General features: G+C 37.5%; 2 protein-coding genes across 4 annotated transcripts; one reads left to right on the forward strand and one right to left on the reverse strand.

The window, feature by feature from the left end:
- Positions 1-720: 720 nt before the first annotated feature.
- On the reverse strand, positions 721-3,886 carry LOC107693125 (myristoylated alanine-rich C-kinase substrate-like). Of its 2 annotated transcripts, none has more exons than XM_016492390.1 (2): positions 3,602-3,886; positions 721-2,287 (listed from the first exon to the last, which is right to left on the reverse strand). In XM_016492390.1, the coding sequence occupies exons 1-2, from the start codon at positions 3,686-3,688 to the stop codon at positions 1,673-1,675; spliced, it is 702 nt and encodes a 233-aa protein (XP_016347876.1). In that variant the 5' UTR covers positions 3,689-3,886; the 3' UTR covers positions 721-1,672. The 2 variants fall into 2 exon arrangements, with proteins under 2 accessions (XP_016347876.1, XP_016347877.1); XM_016492391.1 differs by lacking the exon at positions 3,602-3,886 and adding an exon at positions 3,099-3,352.
- A 115-nt stretch (positions 3,887-4,001) lies between these two features.
- On the forward strand, positions 4,002-17,607 carry LOC107693124 (tyrosine-protein kinase fyna-like). Of its 2 annotated transcripts, none has more exons than XM_016492389.1 (13): positions 4,002-4,106; positions 7,971-8,058; positions 9,292-9,548; positions 10,100-10,196; positions 10,991-11,089; positions 11,984-12,087; positions 12,632-12,781; positions 12,870-13,034; positions 13,242-13,421; positions 13,778-13,854; positions 13,983-14,136; positions 14,827-14,958; positions 16,536-17,607. In XM_016492389.1, the coding sequence occupies exons 3-13, from the start codon at positions 9,302-9,304 to the stop codon at positions 16,742-16,744; spliced, it is 1,614 nt and encodes a 537-aa protein (XP_016347875.1). In that variant the 5' UTR covers positions 4,002-4,106; positions 7,971-8,058; positions 9,292-9,301; the 3' UTR covers positions 16,745-17,607. The 2 variants fall into 2 exon arrangements, with proteins under 2 accessions (XP_016347875.1, XP_016347874.1); XM_016492388.1 differs by lacking the exon at positions 4,002-4,106 and adding an exon at positions 6,660-6,810.
- Positions 17,608-17,942: the final 335 nt, after the last annotated feature.

Raw genomic sequence — 17,942 nt, forward strand, 5'->3', positions numbered from 1 at the left:
CAGAAGCTGGGAGCCACAAGCCACAGGCAGGCACTGCATTTGGAGGGTTTGAGGGATGTGGTTGAATAAAAAAATGAAGACAAGAGCACCTGGAGGGTAAAGTCATTACCATCTGTTAGAGCAGAGGTGGGAGCCACAAGTTTAACATTGCCATATATAAGATGAATATCCAGCATCTAAACTAGGAACAGGAATATTGGGTGAAAACACACCCATCTTGCGGTTTCTAGATTAGTGGTGGGGTTCATCTTGGAGGGCAGAAAATGCATGGTTCTAAATTATCTTTAGTCTCTGTGGTAGGCTAAAAACATCAGAGTAGTGTCTGTTAACATTCATTTTATACTTGGAAAGCATTTGGCTTTTCTTGGGATTTAGAAGAACGGTATTTACCAGTGCTGAGGATAAATACACAAAACATAATGAAAAGTTTCTCATACCTCAAGGTCTTTGTGATTTGAGAAAGAGGTGGAGTAATGCCTACAAACCCTCATATAATCACATAATTAAAAGTTTTATCATGGTGCTGTTGTTCAATATATTTTGGCACAATGGGTTTGATGGTAGAGATAGTCATGGAAGGATAGAAGACCTCAACCAAAATAACATTTCACGTTATTCTCTTGTAAAATTCTCAAAATTGCTCAATCACATAAATTTAAGGCAAATGCATTTATATTATATAAATGAATATTGCAAAATCAAAACTCAACAAAACTGATATTGTCTGTCTAAATCCTTTATTTTTGTTTTGAATGCCCCTAAAATGCAGGGGTAAAAGAAGCATTGTGAATGATTTGCACGCAGTTACATTCCATTTAAAAATCAAGCAGAGATGGTGCTGAAGTATTTACAGGAAAGAAAAAAAAAATCTACTTGACGATTGCACCGGCAATTTTTCAAACATTTGTGGAACTCTGCTGGAATAAAAACCACTTGGACATGACAAGTCAAATGTTTTGATGTTAAACATTTTAGAACATCATTCTCATTGGAACAGGATTATTTCCAGAAAGAGAGGGGAAAAACTTCAATTGATACCATTGATATTAAGAAAGAAAACATGATAAAGCCATTTTCAACATCGTAAAATCCAGCAATGACAAAAGCCAATACCAATACATAATGCTGCGGTATTGCACAATGCAGCTGCTGAGGTTTTGAGCACCTGTTTTAGTGATTCATGTAATGATGACAGTAAAATCAAATGAGAACTGACCGATAACATCTGTAAATTGCTCAGTGGCGTTATTACTGATAGCTCCTTTTTCCACACGCTTGATTTACCCAATTGTATGGCACCAGTACCTTCAACTAACATTTCAACTCAATGTCCTTACGACACTAACATAGTTCACCTACAAAAGAAAAAAAAAACAAAACAAAAAAAACAATTGAAACAAGCAATGCTCTATTAAATCTCACTCATCCGCACACACACCCACACAACTGCTACAAACAATTATGAAAAACATGGGGGAAAATGTGCCTTTCACTTCCAATCATTCCATCCAACTTCCTTCCTTCAAAATGCCATATACAATGTAGTGGATGGAACAGGAATGGATGAAAGTATGGGAGAAAACAGAAGGTTTGAAATGTCATTGGTTTTTGTACAAATTTTCCATGTTTGTGCTCCTCGGACTTCATCTAAAACGGGCTTTTCACCTCCATCTTACTCTGTGGCAGCGGCTGGGGCATCTGAGCTCTCTGCGGCCGCTGGTTCCTGAGGAGCAGCCTCTGCTTGCTTCTCCTCAGCTGGCTTCTCTTCGGCTACCTCACTGGATGGTTTTTCCTCTTTGTTTTCAGTTGGTTCCTCAGCTTTTGGTTCATCAGCTGGAGCCTCCATCTTGTTCTCTGCGCTGGAGGCCTCAGGCTTGGCCTCCTCAGATTCAGGTTCAGCATCCTTCTTCTGCTCACCGTTCTCCACAGCTGCTGCCGCCGCTGCCGCCTCTCCACCTTCAGCATCCTTTTTGGCGCTCTTCTTAAAGGAGAAGCCGCTAAGTTTGAAGGGTTTCTTAAAGGAGAAACGCTTTTTGGTTTTGGCAGGCTCACTGCTCGCCGAAGCAGAACCATTTTCATCTGTTTTGGCCGTGTCTTCGCCATTCGCAACGGCGGAACTCTCCGCTTCGCCCTCAGGAGCAGCCTTCTCTGCACCTCCTTCCTCGGCCTTTCCTTCCTCTGCTTTTACCTCCCCATCGGCAGAGTGCTTTCCATTGGCCTGCACATCCTCCGTGGCTGCTTCTGCATTTGGAGAGGCATTCCCATTGGTTTTAGCATGGCCATTCTCCTGTGGGAATAAGAAAATGCTTCATATGAGTTGCGTTTTTGCACTGTGCACAAATTAAAACCCAAATGTTTGTATTCATTTCGCATTTTTACAACCTACAAAATGCTGTATGAAAACACTATCTGGAGTCTATAGGTTCGCCACGTGGGTGAAGTCTCATGCACTTTGTCTGGCTGATGCTGTTGCCATTTAAGTGAAAGCGTTGCAAGATGGGCGAGTAGATCCACCAGCGCTGATCAAACCGTGGAGATCATCGTTTTGAGGGCACAGATAGTCTTGCAAGGCCACTTCTCATATTAAAGCCATTTCTCAGATTAAATCCATGGATTGCGTCTCATAGCTTATTTGTACTTCCATTTTATCAACAAGATGCGACAAAGGCGTGGTGATTTTACCGAAATGCCTTTGTACGACGGAAAATCTTAATAAAGCTACGATGATGTTCCTATTTAACTCGTTTTTAAAAATCGGAATGAAATCACCGAATTTTAACGTAATTGTATGATTTTAAAAGAAAAGAAAAAATAACTTGCCGTTCAAACGCACTGGTTACGTTACATTGGGGTCCATTCCAATCAACGTGCAAATGAGAAAATTGTAATTTACGCTAAATCTAACAAATGTATGCTCATCGTTTAATTTTATACAACAATAACGTCGATATTTAATACAAAATACTGATTTTCAGTGGAAAGTGGAGAGTCCCTTTGTTGATCGGCTCATTGTTCATTTGAACCGACTTGGTTTTTGGTACTGCACACCCCCTCAAAACATCACACGCCTGTACAAAGACAATAATTAAAGTTATTACCTGCCCGTTTGAGTTATTCGCAGCCTCGGCTGGTTTTTCGGCAACAGTCTCGTCTTTTGCTCCGTTTTTGGAGATTTGCGCTCCCATGCTTTCACACGCAACAAAGAATCGCAGATCAAATGAATGAACAAAGAGCGCGAGCTTCTCCCTCAGACGCGTCGCGTGCTCGCTCTCAAGAGCGTCTGTTTTCAAATAAAACCGCGGAAAAAGATAACGAGAGGTAAAGCTTTGATCAACTGATCGGGAAAAAAACACTAATTATAGCACTCTCGCAAATAAAATATATTATTTTGGGATACGAGATGGAGATAATGAAATTGTTCTCTTTTGATAATGAGATGCTGCATACAACGCCCAAATACCCCTGACGTCACAGAAGAGCTGCGTGAGCCAATCAGAGGCCTGCGTGAAGCCGGGAGGAGGGGCTACACTCTGGTTTTTGGTACTGCACACCCCCTCAAAACATCACACGCCTGTACAAAGACAATAATTAAAGTTATTACCTGCCCGTTTGAGTTATTCGCAGCCTCGGCTGGTTTTTCGGCAACAGTCTCGTCTTTTGCTCCGTTTTTGGAGATTTGCGCTCCCATGCTTTCACACGCAACAAAGAATCGCAGATCAAATGAATGAACAAAGAGCGCGAGCTTCTCCCTCAGACGCGTCGCGTGCTCGCTCTCAAGAGCGTCTGTTTTCAAATAAAACCGCGGAAAAAGATAACGAGAGGTAAAGCTTTGATCAACTGATCGGGAAAAAAACACTAATTATAGCACTCTCGCAAATAAAATATATTATTTTGGGATACGAGATGGAGATAATGAAATTGTTCTCTTTTGATAATGAGATGCTGCATACAACGCCCAAATACCCCTGACGTCACAGAAGAGCTGCGTGAGCCAATCAGAGGCCTGCGTGAAGCCGGGAGGAGGGGCTACACTCACGCACTGGAGGAGGAGGAAGGGCGCGCAACCAGCAACTGGTGATTCAGAACCAATGAATCCAGTCACAAAGGTTTTGCTTTTCTTTTTATTGCTGTTTTTAATTTTTTTTCTCCGTTAGTCTTTGCTGTTGTCTTAAACCTGTCTCTCAAACAACCTTTGTTTTGGTTCCTTCAAAATATGAAGGGAGAAAGCAAACAGCATAGATTTAAATGGCTGAGTATGCATTATAGGCTACCACTTTGTCTAAACAGACACTACATAGGCCAACACATAGATTTGTGAGTATTCCATTTCCAACGTTCCAACCGTGGATTACAATTTTCCAATATAAACATCCAGTCACACATTGCATGCATGATGAATTCATTCTGAGGAATCCTGGTGACCTAGATTCAGTCACAGTTTATTGTCAGCATTGACAGAGCTGTTTTGAATGCACTGTAATAGTCTAAAGTGCGCTTCACATCACTATACTAACTCACGTCACCATGGCAACTGCTCAACATCACAGCAGATTGCTCATAAACAATAATAATATTGTAAATCTGCAGTGGTGAAATATTTGTTTACGTCTGAATGAGTGTATGATCTGCTTGAGTAATACAGGAAATATAAGGGAAGATTTATATTGCATACTAAGCTGATGGATGTTTTGTTAAACAGAGAAGCCCTAAAACATTAAAGCTAATTCACTACACCAAACCGGTTTGTGCAGTCTGGACATTTATCTTTAAAAACATAAATGTATTATAAAATTAAAATAACAGGACATAAATTAATAGTATAACAGATTTCGATTATTTTAGGGACATTGGTTACAAAAGGTAAAAAAAAAGACACCGCCATATCTTTAATAGAATGTAACGAGTGAAGCCTCACAAAACATTTTGAGAAGTCAGCTATACATAGCATGAAGTGACTCATCAAAATCTTGATGAGTATAAATAGTAAAATATCACAAAATATCACTACTGTTGGCTGACGCTGCAGTAACAGATGTTGATTTAGAGCGAGAGTCCACTGGCAGAGTTTCATTTTCTAAGATTAAAACTAATAATATTGAAAATGCTTGAAAGTCAGCCCAAACCTTGATCTGTTTTTGCTGATTACTGATTTTAAATACATCTGTAACATTGCATGTCATATACACACTTTGCCTTTTTTTGGCAGTATAACATTGACATGTAACATGGCAGTACAATTAGTTTTTGGCATGTACCAGTGGACCTTTTCATATTTCAGAGGCTCTCAAAAGCGAAAGTGATCATAGGTGGGTAAAGTTCTGGTGAACGGAAACTACAAGTCTATATTTTGCATTTGTGTTTGCCCCAATAGCAAGGGGGGGGGGGGTCTAGAGATTTACCCTATAACACTAGTTGAATAAGAGAGAGATAAATAAATTTGCCATCACTCCCTTAGGCCATTCTAGAGTTAATTAGTTTTATGCAATTTAAAGACAACACAAAGTATAGTGTTAGAATTTTACTTTAAATATAAAAATGTATACATATAAAATATACAAAAAATAAAAATAAAACTAATTCTATAAACTTGATGAACAGTGCAAATGCATCCTCAGTCTATGAAAAGGGCCCATCGTGGTATATGATCATTCAGAAGAGTAGACTGGGGCTAGTTGTCAGTTTTAGTAGGCACAATCGCATTCCCAAAAAATCCATGTTCTTCTAAACCTGTATGACTTTCTTTGTTCACACCATAGACTGTAAAAAAGAGGAGATGCTAGGGAGAATTTTAGGAGAATTTTCAGCAACCGAGGCTGTCATTCTGTCAAACATCTTCTTTTGTTTTCCACAGAATAAAGAATGTCATACAGGTTTCAAACAACATGAGGCTGGGTAAATGTTCACGAATCACAGAATTAAAATTTATGGCCAAACAATCCTTTTAAGTGATTTGAATATTTCCAACATTAGCCTACTGTCAGAGAGAGAGAAAAAATACAGTTGAACACACATTGTCCTAATATTTATCTGGGTATGCTACCTAATGGAACTTGCTTTTTTAGGCTTTTCAGCTAAAAAAAAAAGTAAAATGTCAAACCAAGTTATCAAACCATTGAAAATATTATAATTAATAAGCAAAAATGTGATGACTTGCCCCAACCTGACATTTATGAAAAGTACCCTCCTCCTGAGAACACCATGCAACCTTTCAGTTAAAAGATTTGCATGAGGGTGCATTTACTTTGATGATAACGAGATTTACTTTTGGCAGGCTTAACTGAAAAGTTTCACACCCAAAACGTTTCTAATTTAAGGAAATTCTCAGGAGTGTCTAGAAAAGCAGGTGTGCCTCACAATGTGTGGATTATAAACAATTTTTTTTTTAACTCAGACTACACACCAAATGATTGGTGTCACAGGTTGTCGACGATTACAGAGAGATTTGTGGAGCATGACCAGACAGTCCTTGTTTTCCTATAGTAACCACAGCTGAGCCCACGCTGCATAGTAGAAGCAAGAAAGGACCATCGAGGAGGCAAAATATACGCACGCACGCACGCACGCTGGCGTCTTCTGCGCAACCCGATTGGCTGAGCGTCCTGTCAATCACACCCTTGGTCCCCAGAGAATCCGCCTCAGCAACGCCATCATTACACTCGGCGACAGGAGCAGCCTGAGCCGTCAGGGCCAATGTTGTTATTTTCATAATTCACCGAGATTTTATTAATAGAAAAAGCTGTTTGCAAATGACCTATTTTCGATTCTCTCTTTGCGGTGAAACACAAAACGCTTCAGGGGACCTCTCTCTTGGTAAGCATTTTTTTGATGGTCTGGCGTTTTTGATACACTTGGTGCAGCCGATTCGTATCCAATGGATATTGTGGTTAATGGAAATGATGGGAGATGGAGGCTTTATAATGCTAAAGCGGGCGGACTAATCATAATGCTTTCGCTTTATCAGACGCATGATATATAGGGACGTTTAACATCGAGAACGAATGTATTTTGTGTAGGTATGGTGTAATGCTTTTGCTCCTAAGCGCTCGTCTCTGGCAGCAGGATTGATGCGCAGCAGGAAAAGCCTTATGTACACAATTGAATGGAAGAATAAGGCCTCTGTCACTGGACACTAGTCATCTTATAATAGAATGAAATCATACAATACCCTTTATCAGCGTTTACACTCTCAACACTCAAGTATTTGTGTGACTTCACGGATTTTATTTTATTTTTTGTACAATCTGTACAATCTACTATTGATTTTTCTAGTTGTTTTATGTTTGTTCGAATGTATATGCAGTGGACCTAAGGCACAAAAATACCTTTTCTTCTCTTATTGCTTTCTTTATGCATGCAGAATGATAAATACAGGGTTAGCACAGTCATGGAAAACCTGGAAAAATCTGGGAAAGTAATAAAACGTCAAAAGTCATGGAAATGTTTCTATGTTTTGAGTCTCAGAACGTCAGATCCTCCATTTAGCAGCATTCAAATCTTTTGAGACTTATAAAATTATATAAATCCCTTAATTTAAGGGACTGGTTCCTGAAATTCCCCCAGCAGCAATCTCTGTAAATATATTTACGCAGTAATCATGAACAAAAAGTCTGAGTGATGAAAATTATCGGTTATTACTGACTTAATTAACATGACTCCTATATATTTTTGTCATGATGATGAGTATAAAATTATATAACTTTAAGTTTTCAACAATATAGGTAAATCTGTATTCCTTAGAATATATTTTCTATAATGTCTGTGGTCGAGACACTTTTTCTTGTACAACAAAAGCATGAATGGCTCTTTCTTCTGAATTCTTTGTTTTCTGCAGAACAATTAAAGTATGTTAAAGAATGTTTAACTTATACAGACATCAGACTTTAAGTATTCTTCAGCACAGTGTGTTATAGTTCCCCAGAAGTTGTTTGCCAATAAAAAAAATGTCTTTGACTTTTGTTTTGCCCACTCAGGCAAAGGAGCAAATCATAGATGTTTTCACATCCTCTTTAATTGAATGGAATGCGAATACTCCACTGTGGTAGCCCAGTGCTTGCCTTGGTATGTTTATTGAATATATGTTTTCATTTACTGTCTGCATGTGTTACATTTCAAGTCTTGTCTAAACAGGCCACTTCTATTAACATTTGTTAATATTAACATAATGTTCTACAGAATACAATACTTGCTTTGGTTGGATAATAACCACATTAAAGGAATAGTTCAACCAAAAATGAAAATTTGCTGAAAATTTACTCATTACATCACTTGCTCACCAATGGATCCTATGCAGTGAATGGGTGCCATTAGAATGAGAGTCCAAACAGATGATAAAACATCACAATAATCCACAAGTAATCCACATCAATTAATGTCTTGTGAAGTGAAAAGCTGCATGTTTGTAACAAATCCATCATAAAGATGTTTTTACCTTAAAACCGCTGCTTCCGGCTAAGATACTGTACGAGTCAACTATCCATAATATTGCTTTCTCCAGTGAAAAAGTCATCTTGTCTGAATCAGGAGAGAAGTATGCACAGATCAAACACCGTTTATAAGAGCAAACAGTCCAAAACAGTTCTAAACTAATTTGTATGTGGATTTTGATGTGAGAATGCAAAAGAGGATAGGCCTACATTTTGTTTTACTAGAGGAAAACATTGGTTTAAAGTCAATGTTTGAAGTTGATGGTTTTATTTCTTAGTAACACTGCTTTTCACTTCACAAGACATTCATTAATAGACTGGAGTGGTGTGGATTACGTGTGGATCATTGTGATGTTTTTATCAGTTGTTTGGACTCTCGTCCTGACGGCACCCATTCACTGCAGAGGATCCATTGTTGAGCAAGTGACGTAATGCAAATTTCTCCAAATCTGTTCCAATGAACAAACAAACTCATCTACATCTTGGATGGCCTGAGGGTGAATATGTTTTCAGCAAATTTTCATTTTTGGGTGAACTATTTCTTTAACTAACTCAATTATCCAAATCATGCTATTTGCAAATAAGATGAAATGAATCACATATTCAGTGACACATCCATTTGTTTTCACTGTAATTACAGACTGTTTGATTAAAACCAAACGTCTTTCTGAATCACTTGTTGAATTAATTATTGATTTATGTCCATTTCAAGTCATCAATTGGGGTATTTACTTCCAGTCAGTTGTTCTGAATATGAATCTGAATCTCCTCTTTAGTGTCTCTAATTTGATTAGATTCGAAATTAGAAATAAATAAATATCAAGTAATTTTGTATGAATGTTCATTTATGCCTTTCTTCACCACAAAGAATATAGATAATGGGCTGTGTGCAATGCAAGGACAAAGAGGCAACCAAACTCACAGACGACAGAGAAACTAGCGTCTCACAGCATGCAGGATATCGATATGGGGCTGATCCGACACTTCAGCACTACCCCAGCTTTGGAGTCACCACTATACCCAACTACAACAACTTCCATGCACCTGTCAGTCAAGGAGTGACTGTGTTTGGTGGAGTGAACTCTTCTTCACACTCTGGAACACTACGATCCCGGGGTGGAACAGGTAGAACAAATGAGGGATTTGCTGTTCTAGCACTCGAGCAGAAAGTGAAATATCTTTAAACTGTCCTGAATGTTGAAGTCAATGTGACATAAAAATCACCTTTATTAACTTCCATAGTGCTCATTCCTATTTTTACTGAGCCCGTTGGATTGGTCCTCATCATTACAAATAAAAAAAAAATTAAGTCTCTGAAAAAACTTTCCTTTTTGGCTGACATCACCAAGACCCCCCTTTTTTTTAGCCCCTTCCCTCTTTGCTCCATTGTGGTATTGTGATTTAATCAAATCTGATTGATAAAATCAAGTCATGGCCTAAATTTTTTCTCATTGAATATCCTATTTTATTTGAAAATATTTAATAAAATTAAAATGAGTTGTGAATACCATTTAATGTTGACCGTTTAAAATAACATTTTTCTCAATCTTTATAAAAATATCCCAACAATTTCCGCTCTGGATCACATTGTACTGCACATTGTGGAGACTTTGTAATATTTATATAAAACTGTATTGTTTTAGTAAGCTGATGTTATCTGCCATTTTATTTTGCAGGAGTAACACTCTTTGTAGCACTTTATGATTATGAAGCAAGGTCAGAGGATGACCTCAGCTTCAGGAAAGGGGAAAAGTTCCAGATTCTAAATAGCACGTAAGTTCACAGAACATATTTTAAGAGACAATCAAAAACAATGTTTCATAATCCAATCTATAAGTATTCTTTCTGAATATTTTTTGTAATTCATTTTTCAGTAGGATGCTGTCTGAAATATTAACTAACGCTTTTGATGTACTCTACTGTTATAAAGTTTGGGGTCAGTAAGATTTGTAATGTTTTTAAAGGATGCCTCTTTTGCTCATTAAGTCTGCATTTATTTGATCAATAATACAGTAAAAACTGTAATATTGTGTTTTTTTTTTATTTTTTACAATTTCAAGTAACTGTCTTCCACTTTAATATATTTTAAAATGTAATTTATTCTTGTGATGTCAAAGCCATAAAAAAGTCTTCAGTCTCACATTATTCTTCAGAAATTATTTTAATATACTAATATGGTGTACAAGAAACATTTAATATTATTATCAATATTTTCAACATGTTTTTTCACCGTTGTGCTGCGCAATATTTTTGTGGAAACCGTAATACATTTTTCTAGGATTCTTTGATGAACAGAAAGTTCAAGAGAACAACATTTATATGAAATATAAACCTTTTGTTACATTATAAATTTAATGCATCCTTGCTAAATAAAAATAATTACATTTCTTTAAGAAAAAATCTTTCTGACCCCAAACGAATGGTAGTGTATCTGTACTTTGCCTTTTAAATTCGATTTTATATGTGCATTATGGTACAGTCAGTTTCCTTCTCAATAACTGAAACTTGACCCAATAGAAATGTATTCATTGTTTATTCGTTCTCTTGCTCCTGTTGCTGTATATCAGGGAAGGAGACTGGTGGGAGGCGCGCTCTCTCACTACAGGTGGAACTGGATACATACCCAGTAATTATGTGGCTCCAGTAGACTCCATACAGGCAGAAGAGTAAGTTCGGTTTTAGTTCTAAAATAGACGAAAGTTAAAGGGGTCATATGATGCGATTTCAATTTTTCCTTTCTCTTTGGAGTGTTACAAGCTCTTGGTGCATAAAGAAGATCTGTAAAGTTGCAAAGACTAAAGTCTCAAATCCAAAGAGATATTCTTTATAAAAGTTAAGAGTTAACCACGCCTACCTAAAACGGCTCGTTCTAACACGCCCCCACATACCTACGTCACGATCTGGGAAGATTTGCATAACGCCACCCAGATGTTCACGCAAAGAAAGAAGGCGTAACTTTTATTCTCGCTGTAGTATTGTTGACGCTGCAGCCATGTCCTGAAGACGCTGTGTGCTTCGTTGTGAAAGCGAAACTACTTTGTTTGGTCTTCCAAAAGAGGACGATATCCGCTTCGTCATGCCTGTAGCTGATCTGTGCTGGTCCCTGAGGAAATACATCAACTTTCACCGTGGACAAAGCGGAGTCCAGCCCGCCTCAGCTCACTCTATCCCGGCCTGGCATCACAATATGGTAAGGGACGTAACATTTCCGTCACACGCTTGAGGAATTCGGCCAATCACAACGCACTGGATAGCTGGCCAATCAAGAAAGGCGGGGCATAGAGGAGAAACAATAATGTACAGTATGTGGAAAATAATGTGTTTTTTGAACTTTAAACCGCATAAACACATTTCATTACACCAAATACACAAAATAATGTTCTTTTTAGCAGCATCATATGACCCCTTTAAAGGGTTAGAAATAGGAAGACTATCCAGAAGAACAATGTCTGTTATTTGCATTACTCCTAGTAGTATTTTCATTGGGACAAGGGCAATAACATAACTTTGTAATGTGGTCATACTGTTAACCAAACCAAACACTGTGTATCGCTTTGTAGTTGGTATTTTGGAAAACTTGGCCGTAAAGATGCAGAACGGCAACTCTTGTCAAATGGAAATCCCAGAGGCACTTTCCTTATAAGGGAGAGTGAGACCACGAAAGGTAATTTGCAGTGAAGCTACCATTCGCAAGTGTGGGGTCAGTAAAACATTTTATTGTGTTCAAAATAAGTCTCTTATGCTCACCAAGGCTGCATTTATTTGATGAAAAATACAGTAAAAACAGTAATACTGTGAAATATTACTACAATTCCAAATAACTGTTTTCTATGTTAATATATTTTAAAATGTCACTTGTTTTAATGATGGCAAAGCTGAATTTTTGTCTGCCATTCAGTGTCACATAAGTCTTTCAAAATCATTCTAATATGCTGATTTGGTGCTCAAGAAACATTTCATATTATCATCAAATTTAAAAACAGTTGTGCTGCTTAATTTTTTTGTGGAACTTGTGATAGGATTCTTTGATGAATAGAAAGTTTAAAAGAGCAGCATTTGAAATAGAAACCTTTTGTAACATTATAAATGTCGTTACTGTCACTTTTGATCAATTTAATGCATCCTTGCTGGACAAAAGTACTTATTTCTTTCCACACACAAAAAAAAACCTTCTAATCTAATTTTCTGTTCGCTCATGTTTATTCTAGGAGCATATTCATTGTCCATACAGGACTGGGATGAAACTAAAGGCGACCACGTGAAGCACTACAAGATCCGCAAATTGGACAATGGAGGATATTACATCACCACTAGAGCTCAGTTTGAAACTCTGCAGCAGCTTGTGCACCATTATTCTGGTAAATCTGCATTGAATGCAAAATGCAAAAATGAATCCATCTTAAATGATTAACTAACAGTATAATCTGTTAACATATCTGCATTCAGCCCGGGCTGCAGGACTTTGTTGCCGTTTAATAGTCCCATGCCATAAAGGCATGCCCCGCCTTGCTGACCTGTCTGTCAAAACCAAAGATGTATGGGAGATCCCACGGGAGTCACTTCAGCTCATCAAACGATTGGGGAATGGACAGTTCGGAGAGGTCTGGATGGGTAAGAGATTAGCTTAACCACATGCCCAATAAAAGAGTTTGATATCCATACATTACTTATAATTCCAGGGGTATAAATCTAGGCCTGTCAGTAAGGCAGAGAACATTTCCTCTCGTCAAAAGAAAGCCAGCTGTCTTGGAAGGGTTTATGTGTGATTCCTTTCAAGGGCTGTGTGACTCACTATGAAATCTCGTCTCTGAATGGCAGGCACTTGGAATGGCAATACTAAAGTGGCAGTGAAGACCTTGAAACCAGGCACAATGTCCCCAGAGTCGTTCCTGGAGGAGGCTCAGATAATGAAGAAACTGAGGCATGACAAGCTAGTGCAGCTTTATGCGGTCGTCTCTGAAGAACCCATCTACATTGTGACAGAATATATGAGCAAAGGTAAGAACAGATTTTGCAAGCAGAAGTGCTAAATAAATGCTGCTCTTTTGAACTTTCTTTTCATCAATGAATCCTGAAAAATGTATCATGGTTTCCACAACAATATTAAACAGCACAACTGTTTTCAACACTGATTATAAGAAATGTGTCTTGAGCACCAAATCAGCATATTAGAATGATTTCTAAAGAATCATGTGACACTGAAGACTGGAGTAATGATGCTGGAAATTCCAAATTTTAAAATTTATTTAAAAAGAAAACTGTTATTTTAAATTGAAATCATATTTCACAATATTACTGTTATACCTCCAAAGAAATCACACAGGTTTGTTCACATGTATACTGATTGTCTTCAGGAAGCCTGCTGGATTTCTTGAAGGATGGTGAAGGACGTGGGCTTAAATTGCCAAATTTAGTGGACATGGCTGCTCAGGTTAGTAAAATGTTTTGATACCCATAACAGATTAAGGTATCTGGTTTCAGTAAGCACTTATTTGACCATAGGATATTTAAATACTTATTATAAACATTTAAATCATTGCTCCCGCACTTGTCTTCTAGGTTGCTGCAGGCATGGCTTACATTGAAAGGATGAACTACATCCACAGAGATCTGCGGTCTGCCAATATACTTGTTGGTGACAGCTTAGTGTGCAAGATTGCAGATTTTGGACTGGCCAGACTAATAGAGGACAATGAATACACAGCACGACAAGGTGAGAGTTACACTCCCAAATCAGGCTTAGCTGCTGTCTTCATAGGTTTAATCAACCCTCTATGGTACAGTGTTGCCATATGGCAACATAATTTTTCTTCAGTTTACAGTTTACTCTGTCAATTCAGAAAAAAGTACATTGCATTATTGGAGTTAAAAGATCAGAGTTTGTAAAAACCAATAATATGTTGGTTTTAAGTCATGATTTAAGTGTTGCTCAAATTTCTGTACATTTCCTTCTGTGTCTGTATATCTTGCGGCATTGTTTATTATTAAAAATGTATTATAAGGATCACAGTCTAGCGTAGTTTTACAGAAAATATTAATGTTACCATATGGCAAGCGTTGAACATTTGAACTGCAAAAATGGATTTGTTCATTGGGCATTTCCTCGTTTTAATATTGGCATCACGCATATTACTGTGTTTATGTTATTTATGTATTGTAAGTGTTTATAGTAAAATGTTGAGTTGCATATGAAAACATTTCAACATGGCAGCCTCTTAAATGGGGATGACGTTGCTATACAGATCATATAACATATGACTGCGCTGTGTTTTATCTACTTATGTTTGTTTCCTTATGCACATATTTAACAGAGTTAAATCTGTAATTTCCCTTGGAACGTTGCCCAATTCACAAGTAGGCCACATTTCGAGATCAGATCCATAAATCCAGTGTTCTGTTGTAGGTGCCAAGTTCCCAATCAAGTGGACGGCTCCAGAGGCAGCACTCTACGGAAGGTTTACCATCAAGTCAGATGTGTGGTCATTTGGAATACTTCTCACAGAGCTGGTCACCAAAGGACGCGTGCCCTATCCAGGTGAGATCTGATGGTAGAAGGTACATTTTTAGGCCATTAACACTGACAGCAACTGGCTAAAATTTCATCAGTTAAAATGACTAAAATTTAATCGCAATTTTTCAAAGACAGTTTGCTATTTGATGCAAGATTAATTCTTAAAGGTATAATTTACTCAAAAATCAGATTTCTGTCATTGTTTACTAACCTACATGTCATTCCAAGCCTGTATGAACACAAAAATGCCTCTGTGTTTTTTTTCCTTACAGTGAAAGTCAGTGGGGTCCAATGTTGTTTTGGACTCCATAGACTTACATTGTATGGACAAAAGCAGAGACATTCAAAATATCCCTTTTTGTGTTCAGCAGCAGAAAGAAAATCTTGCAGATTTGGAACCTTTTTTGGTTAAATTATGCCTTTAAAGGGGTAATTCACCACTTGCTCTCTCATGTTGTTCCAAGCCTATAAGTCTTTGGTTAATCTTTGAAACACAAATTAAGATATTTTTAATGAAACCTGAGAGGTTTCTGTACCCCCGTTTAAAGTCCCGTCCAAGTCCAAAACTTATCAGATCCAAAAAGGTCATAAAGGCACTGTAAAACAAATCCATATAAAAGTCTTGTGAAGAGATACAATCTCTTTATTTGATGAGCAGATTTTAATTTAGGCTAAACAATGATCGACACACAGAGCACATCACATATGGTAAACACGGAAGCTCAAATATGCATGTGTGATGTACGAGAACCAATAAAGTTTGTTGTAGCGGGAAACATATGCATTACCAAATGTGATGCGCTCTGTGTACAGGTGCATCTCAATAAATTAGAATGTCGTGGAAAAGTTCATTTATTTCAGTAATTCAACTCAAATTGTGACTTAATTTGTGTTTTGAAGATTAGCCAAGGCGTTATGTGTTTGGAACGACATGAGGGTGAGTTCCACACCCATGAAAGAATTAAAGTAGTGCTGTCAAATGATTAATCGCGATTAATCACATCCAAAATAAAACTTTTTGTTTACATAATATATGTGTGTGTACTGTGCATTTTTATTATGTATATATAAAACACGCATACCGTATATATTTAGAAAATATTTACATGTATATATTTATATTCATATAATTTATATTATATATAAATATATTTAATATATAAACATAACATATTTTTCTTAAATATATATGTGCAAGTGTGTATATTTATAAATATACACAGTACACAAACATATATTATGTAAACAAAAACTTTTATTTTGGATGCAATTAATCGGGATCAATCATTTGACAGCACTAAATCAAAGGCATAGTTTACCCAAAAAGTTCAAAACCTGTAAGACTATCTTTCTTCTGATGAACACACAAGAAGATATTTTGAATGTTTAAACTGTTTTTGTCCGTACAATGTAAGTCTATGGGGTCCAAAACAACACTGGACCCCACTAACTTTTTACTTTCACTTTTTGGGTGAACTATCCCTTTAAGAGCTTGAATAAATGAATGAAGTACAACTCAGCATCATACAGGAATTTAAGGGCCCCACAGCTTTTTTTTTTTTCCCCAGTTAAAGAGCACATGCTTTGCATTTGTCCCTCAGGCATGAACAACCGAGAAGTCTTGGAGCAAGTAGAGCGTGGTTACAGGATGCCCTGCCCCCAGGACTGTCCCAGTTCCCTGCACGAGCTCATGCTCCAATGCTGGAAGAGGGACCCCGAGGAGCGGCCCACCTTTGAGTATCTGCAAGCCTTCCTGGAGGATTACTTCACTGCCACTGAACCACAATACCAACCCGGGGACAACCTCTAAACATGGAGCTCCTGCAGAGTGCAGAGTATGCCACAACAGACTGCCCTTCAAAAGACTGATCGAAAGAGCGTTTGATGAGAAAAGCTTCCAGGTTTTGTGCCATCTCGACCCAATGTCTGACACAATTCATCTTCCATTGAAAAAAGGACATGCAGTCGCATTATATTTGTCAGTAAAGCCAAAAATAGTGTTCTGGGGAGACACATCAGTCACGATTAATGATAAGAATGGCTTGTTTGTATGTAGTGTAAATAGTGTGTTTAGTTTCCCTCGTATTCGGCTTGTTTTATTACTTTTTATAATGCTGTTTTGCGTTCTTATCCAGGCCGAGAAAGTCGATGCTGTGAGGAAAGCATGATCAACAGAGGCGGCATCAACCGTTTTGAGATTTACAGTGATTCTGGAAATCATTCCTAGACACTTCCAGTAGGATGTCGACCAGCCTCTTTTAAGTATTAAAGGAACTCTGTCAATTGTATATTAAATTAACGGTACGTGTCAAAACACTCCCTTTTAGCCGAGACATACAGCAGTGCATAGGTAGCATTTCTGACACATTATTGTGACTTTCACAGAAGGTAATGATGTCTGCATTGGTTTTAGTGATTTTGCTGGGCCTAATTATTTTGCACCTGCTTTTAGCAAGCGCTCAATGTCTTTCTTTCGTTTTCTGCTTCTTAGAATGAGTGCATTTTCTATTTAGTCACTTTGGATTAACAATAGAGCAATGTATGTATCAGAATAGTATGAGACCAAGTGGGCATTATGCTTGACCATACTTGCATCTTTCCTGCAAATAAGATAAAATGACTGCTAACATCCTTACTGTTGTGAGAGAAAATAAAACAAGTCCATTAAATGTATCTCACAATATCATGCATTATAAAATAACACGACTAAATGCGTAGAGAAATATTATGAAATGATAGAATTTCACTCAAGGTAACTCATTGCTGGTCTGCCTTGTTTTTTGCCCCTCATTTTATCCTTCGTGATAAAATGACATGTCTGAATATTCATTATTGGGTCATTCTTTACTTTTTATGAGCCATACTTCAGGAGCAGTTACCTACTCTTCACAACTATAGTGTTGATTTCAGTCAATATTTTGGGGTTCAGTTGAAGATCTGCTTTTATCTGGGCCTATAATTTAAATTATGTGCTGCATTTGTGTTAAAATCCAACCTCATGTTTTTCA

The sequence above is a fragment of the Sinocyclocheilus anshuiensis genome, unplaced genomic scaffold (genome assembly GCF_001515605.1).
Source record: "Sinocyclocheilus anshuiensis isolate Anshui unplaced genomic scaffold, SAMN03320099.WGS_v1.1 scaffold222, whole genome shotgun sequence".
Taxonomy (NCBI): Eukaryota; Metazoa; Chordata; class Actinopteri; order Cypriniformes; family Cyprinidae; genus Sinocyclocheilus; species Sinocyclocheilus anshuiensis.

Excerpts from the sequence above, each read along its gene's own strand:
- LOC107693125 (XM_016492390.1), bottom strand. The coding sequence starts at position 3,688 with ATGGGAGCGCAAATCTCCAAAAACGGAGCAAAAGACGAGACTGTTGCC. Across the intron at positions 2,288-3,601 it reads CGAATAACTCAAACGGGCAG|GAGAATGGCCATGCTAAAAC; the intron begins GTAATAACTTTA and ends TTATTCCCACAG.
- LOC107693124 (XM_016492389.1), top strand. The coding sequence starts at position 9,302 with ATGGGCTGTGTGCAATGCAAGGACAAAGAGGCAACCAAACTCACAGAC. Across the intron at positions 10,197-10,990 it reads TTCCAGATTCTAAATAGCAC|GGAAGGAGACTGGTGGGAGG; the intron begins GTAAGTTCACAG and ends GCTGTATATCAG. Across the intron at positions 14,959-16,535 it reads AGGACGCGTGCCCTATCCAG|GCATGAACAACCGAGAAGTC; the intron begins GTGAGATCTGAT and ends TTTGTCCCTCAG.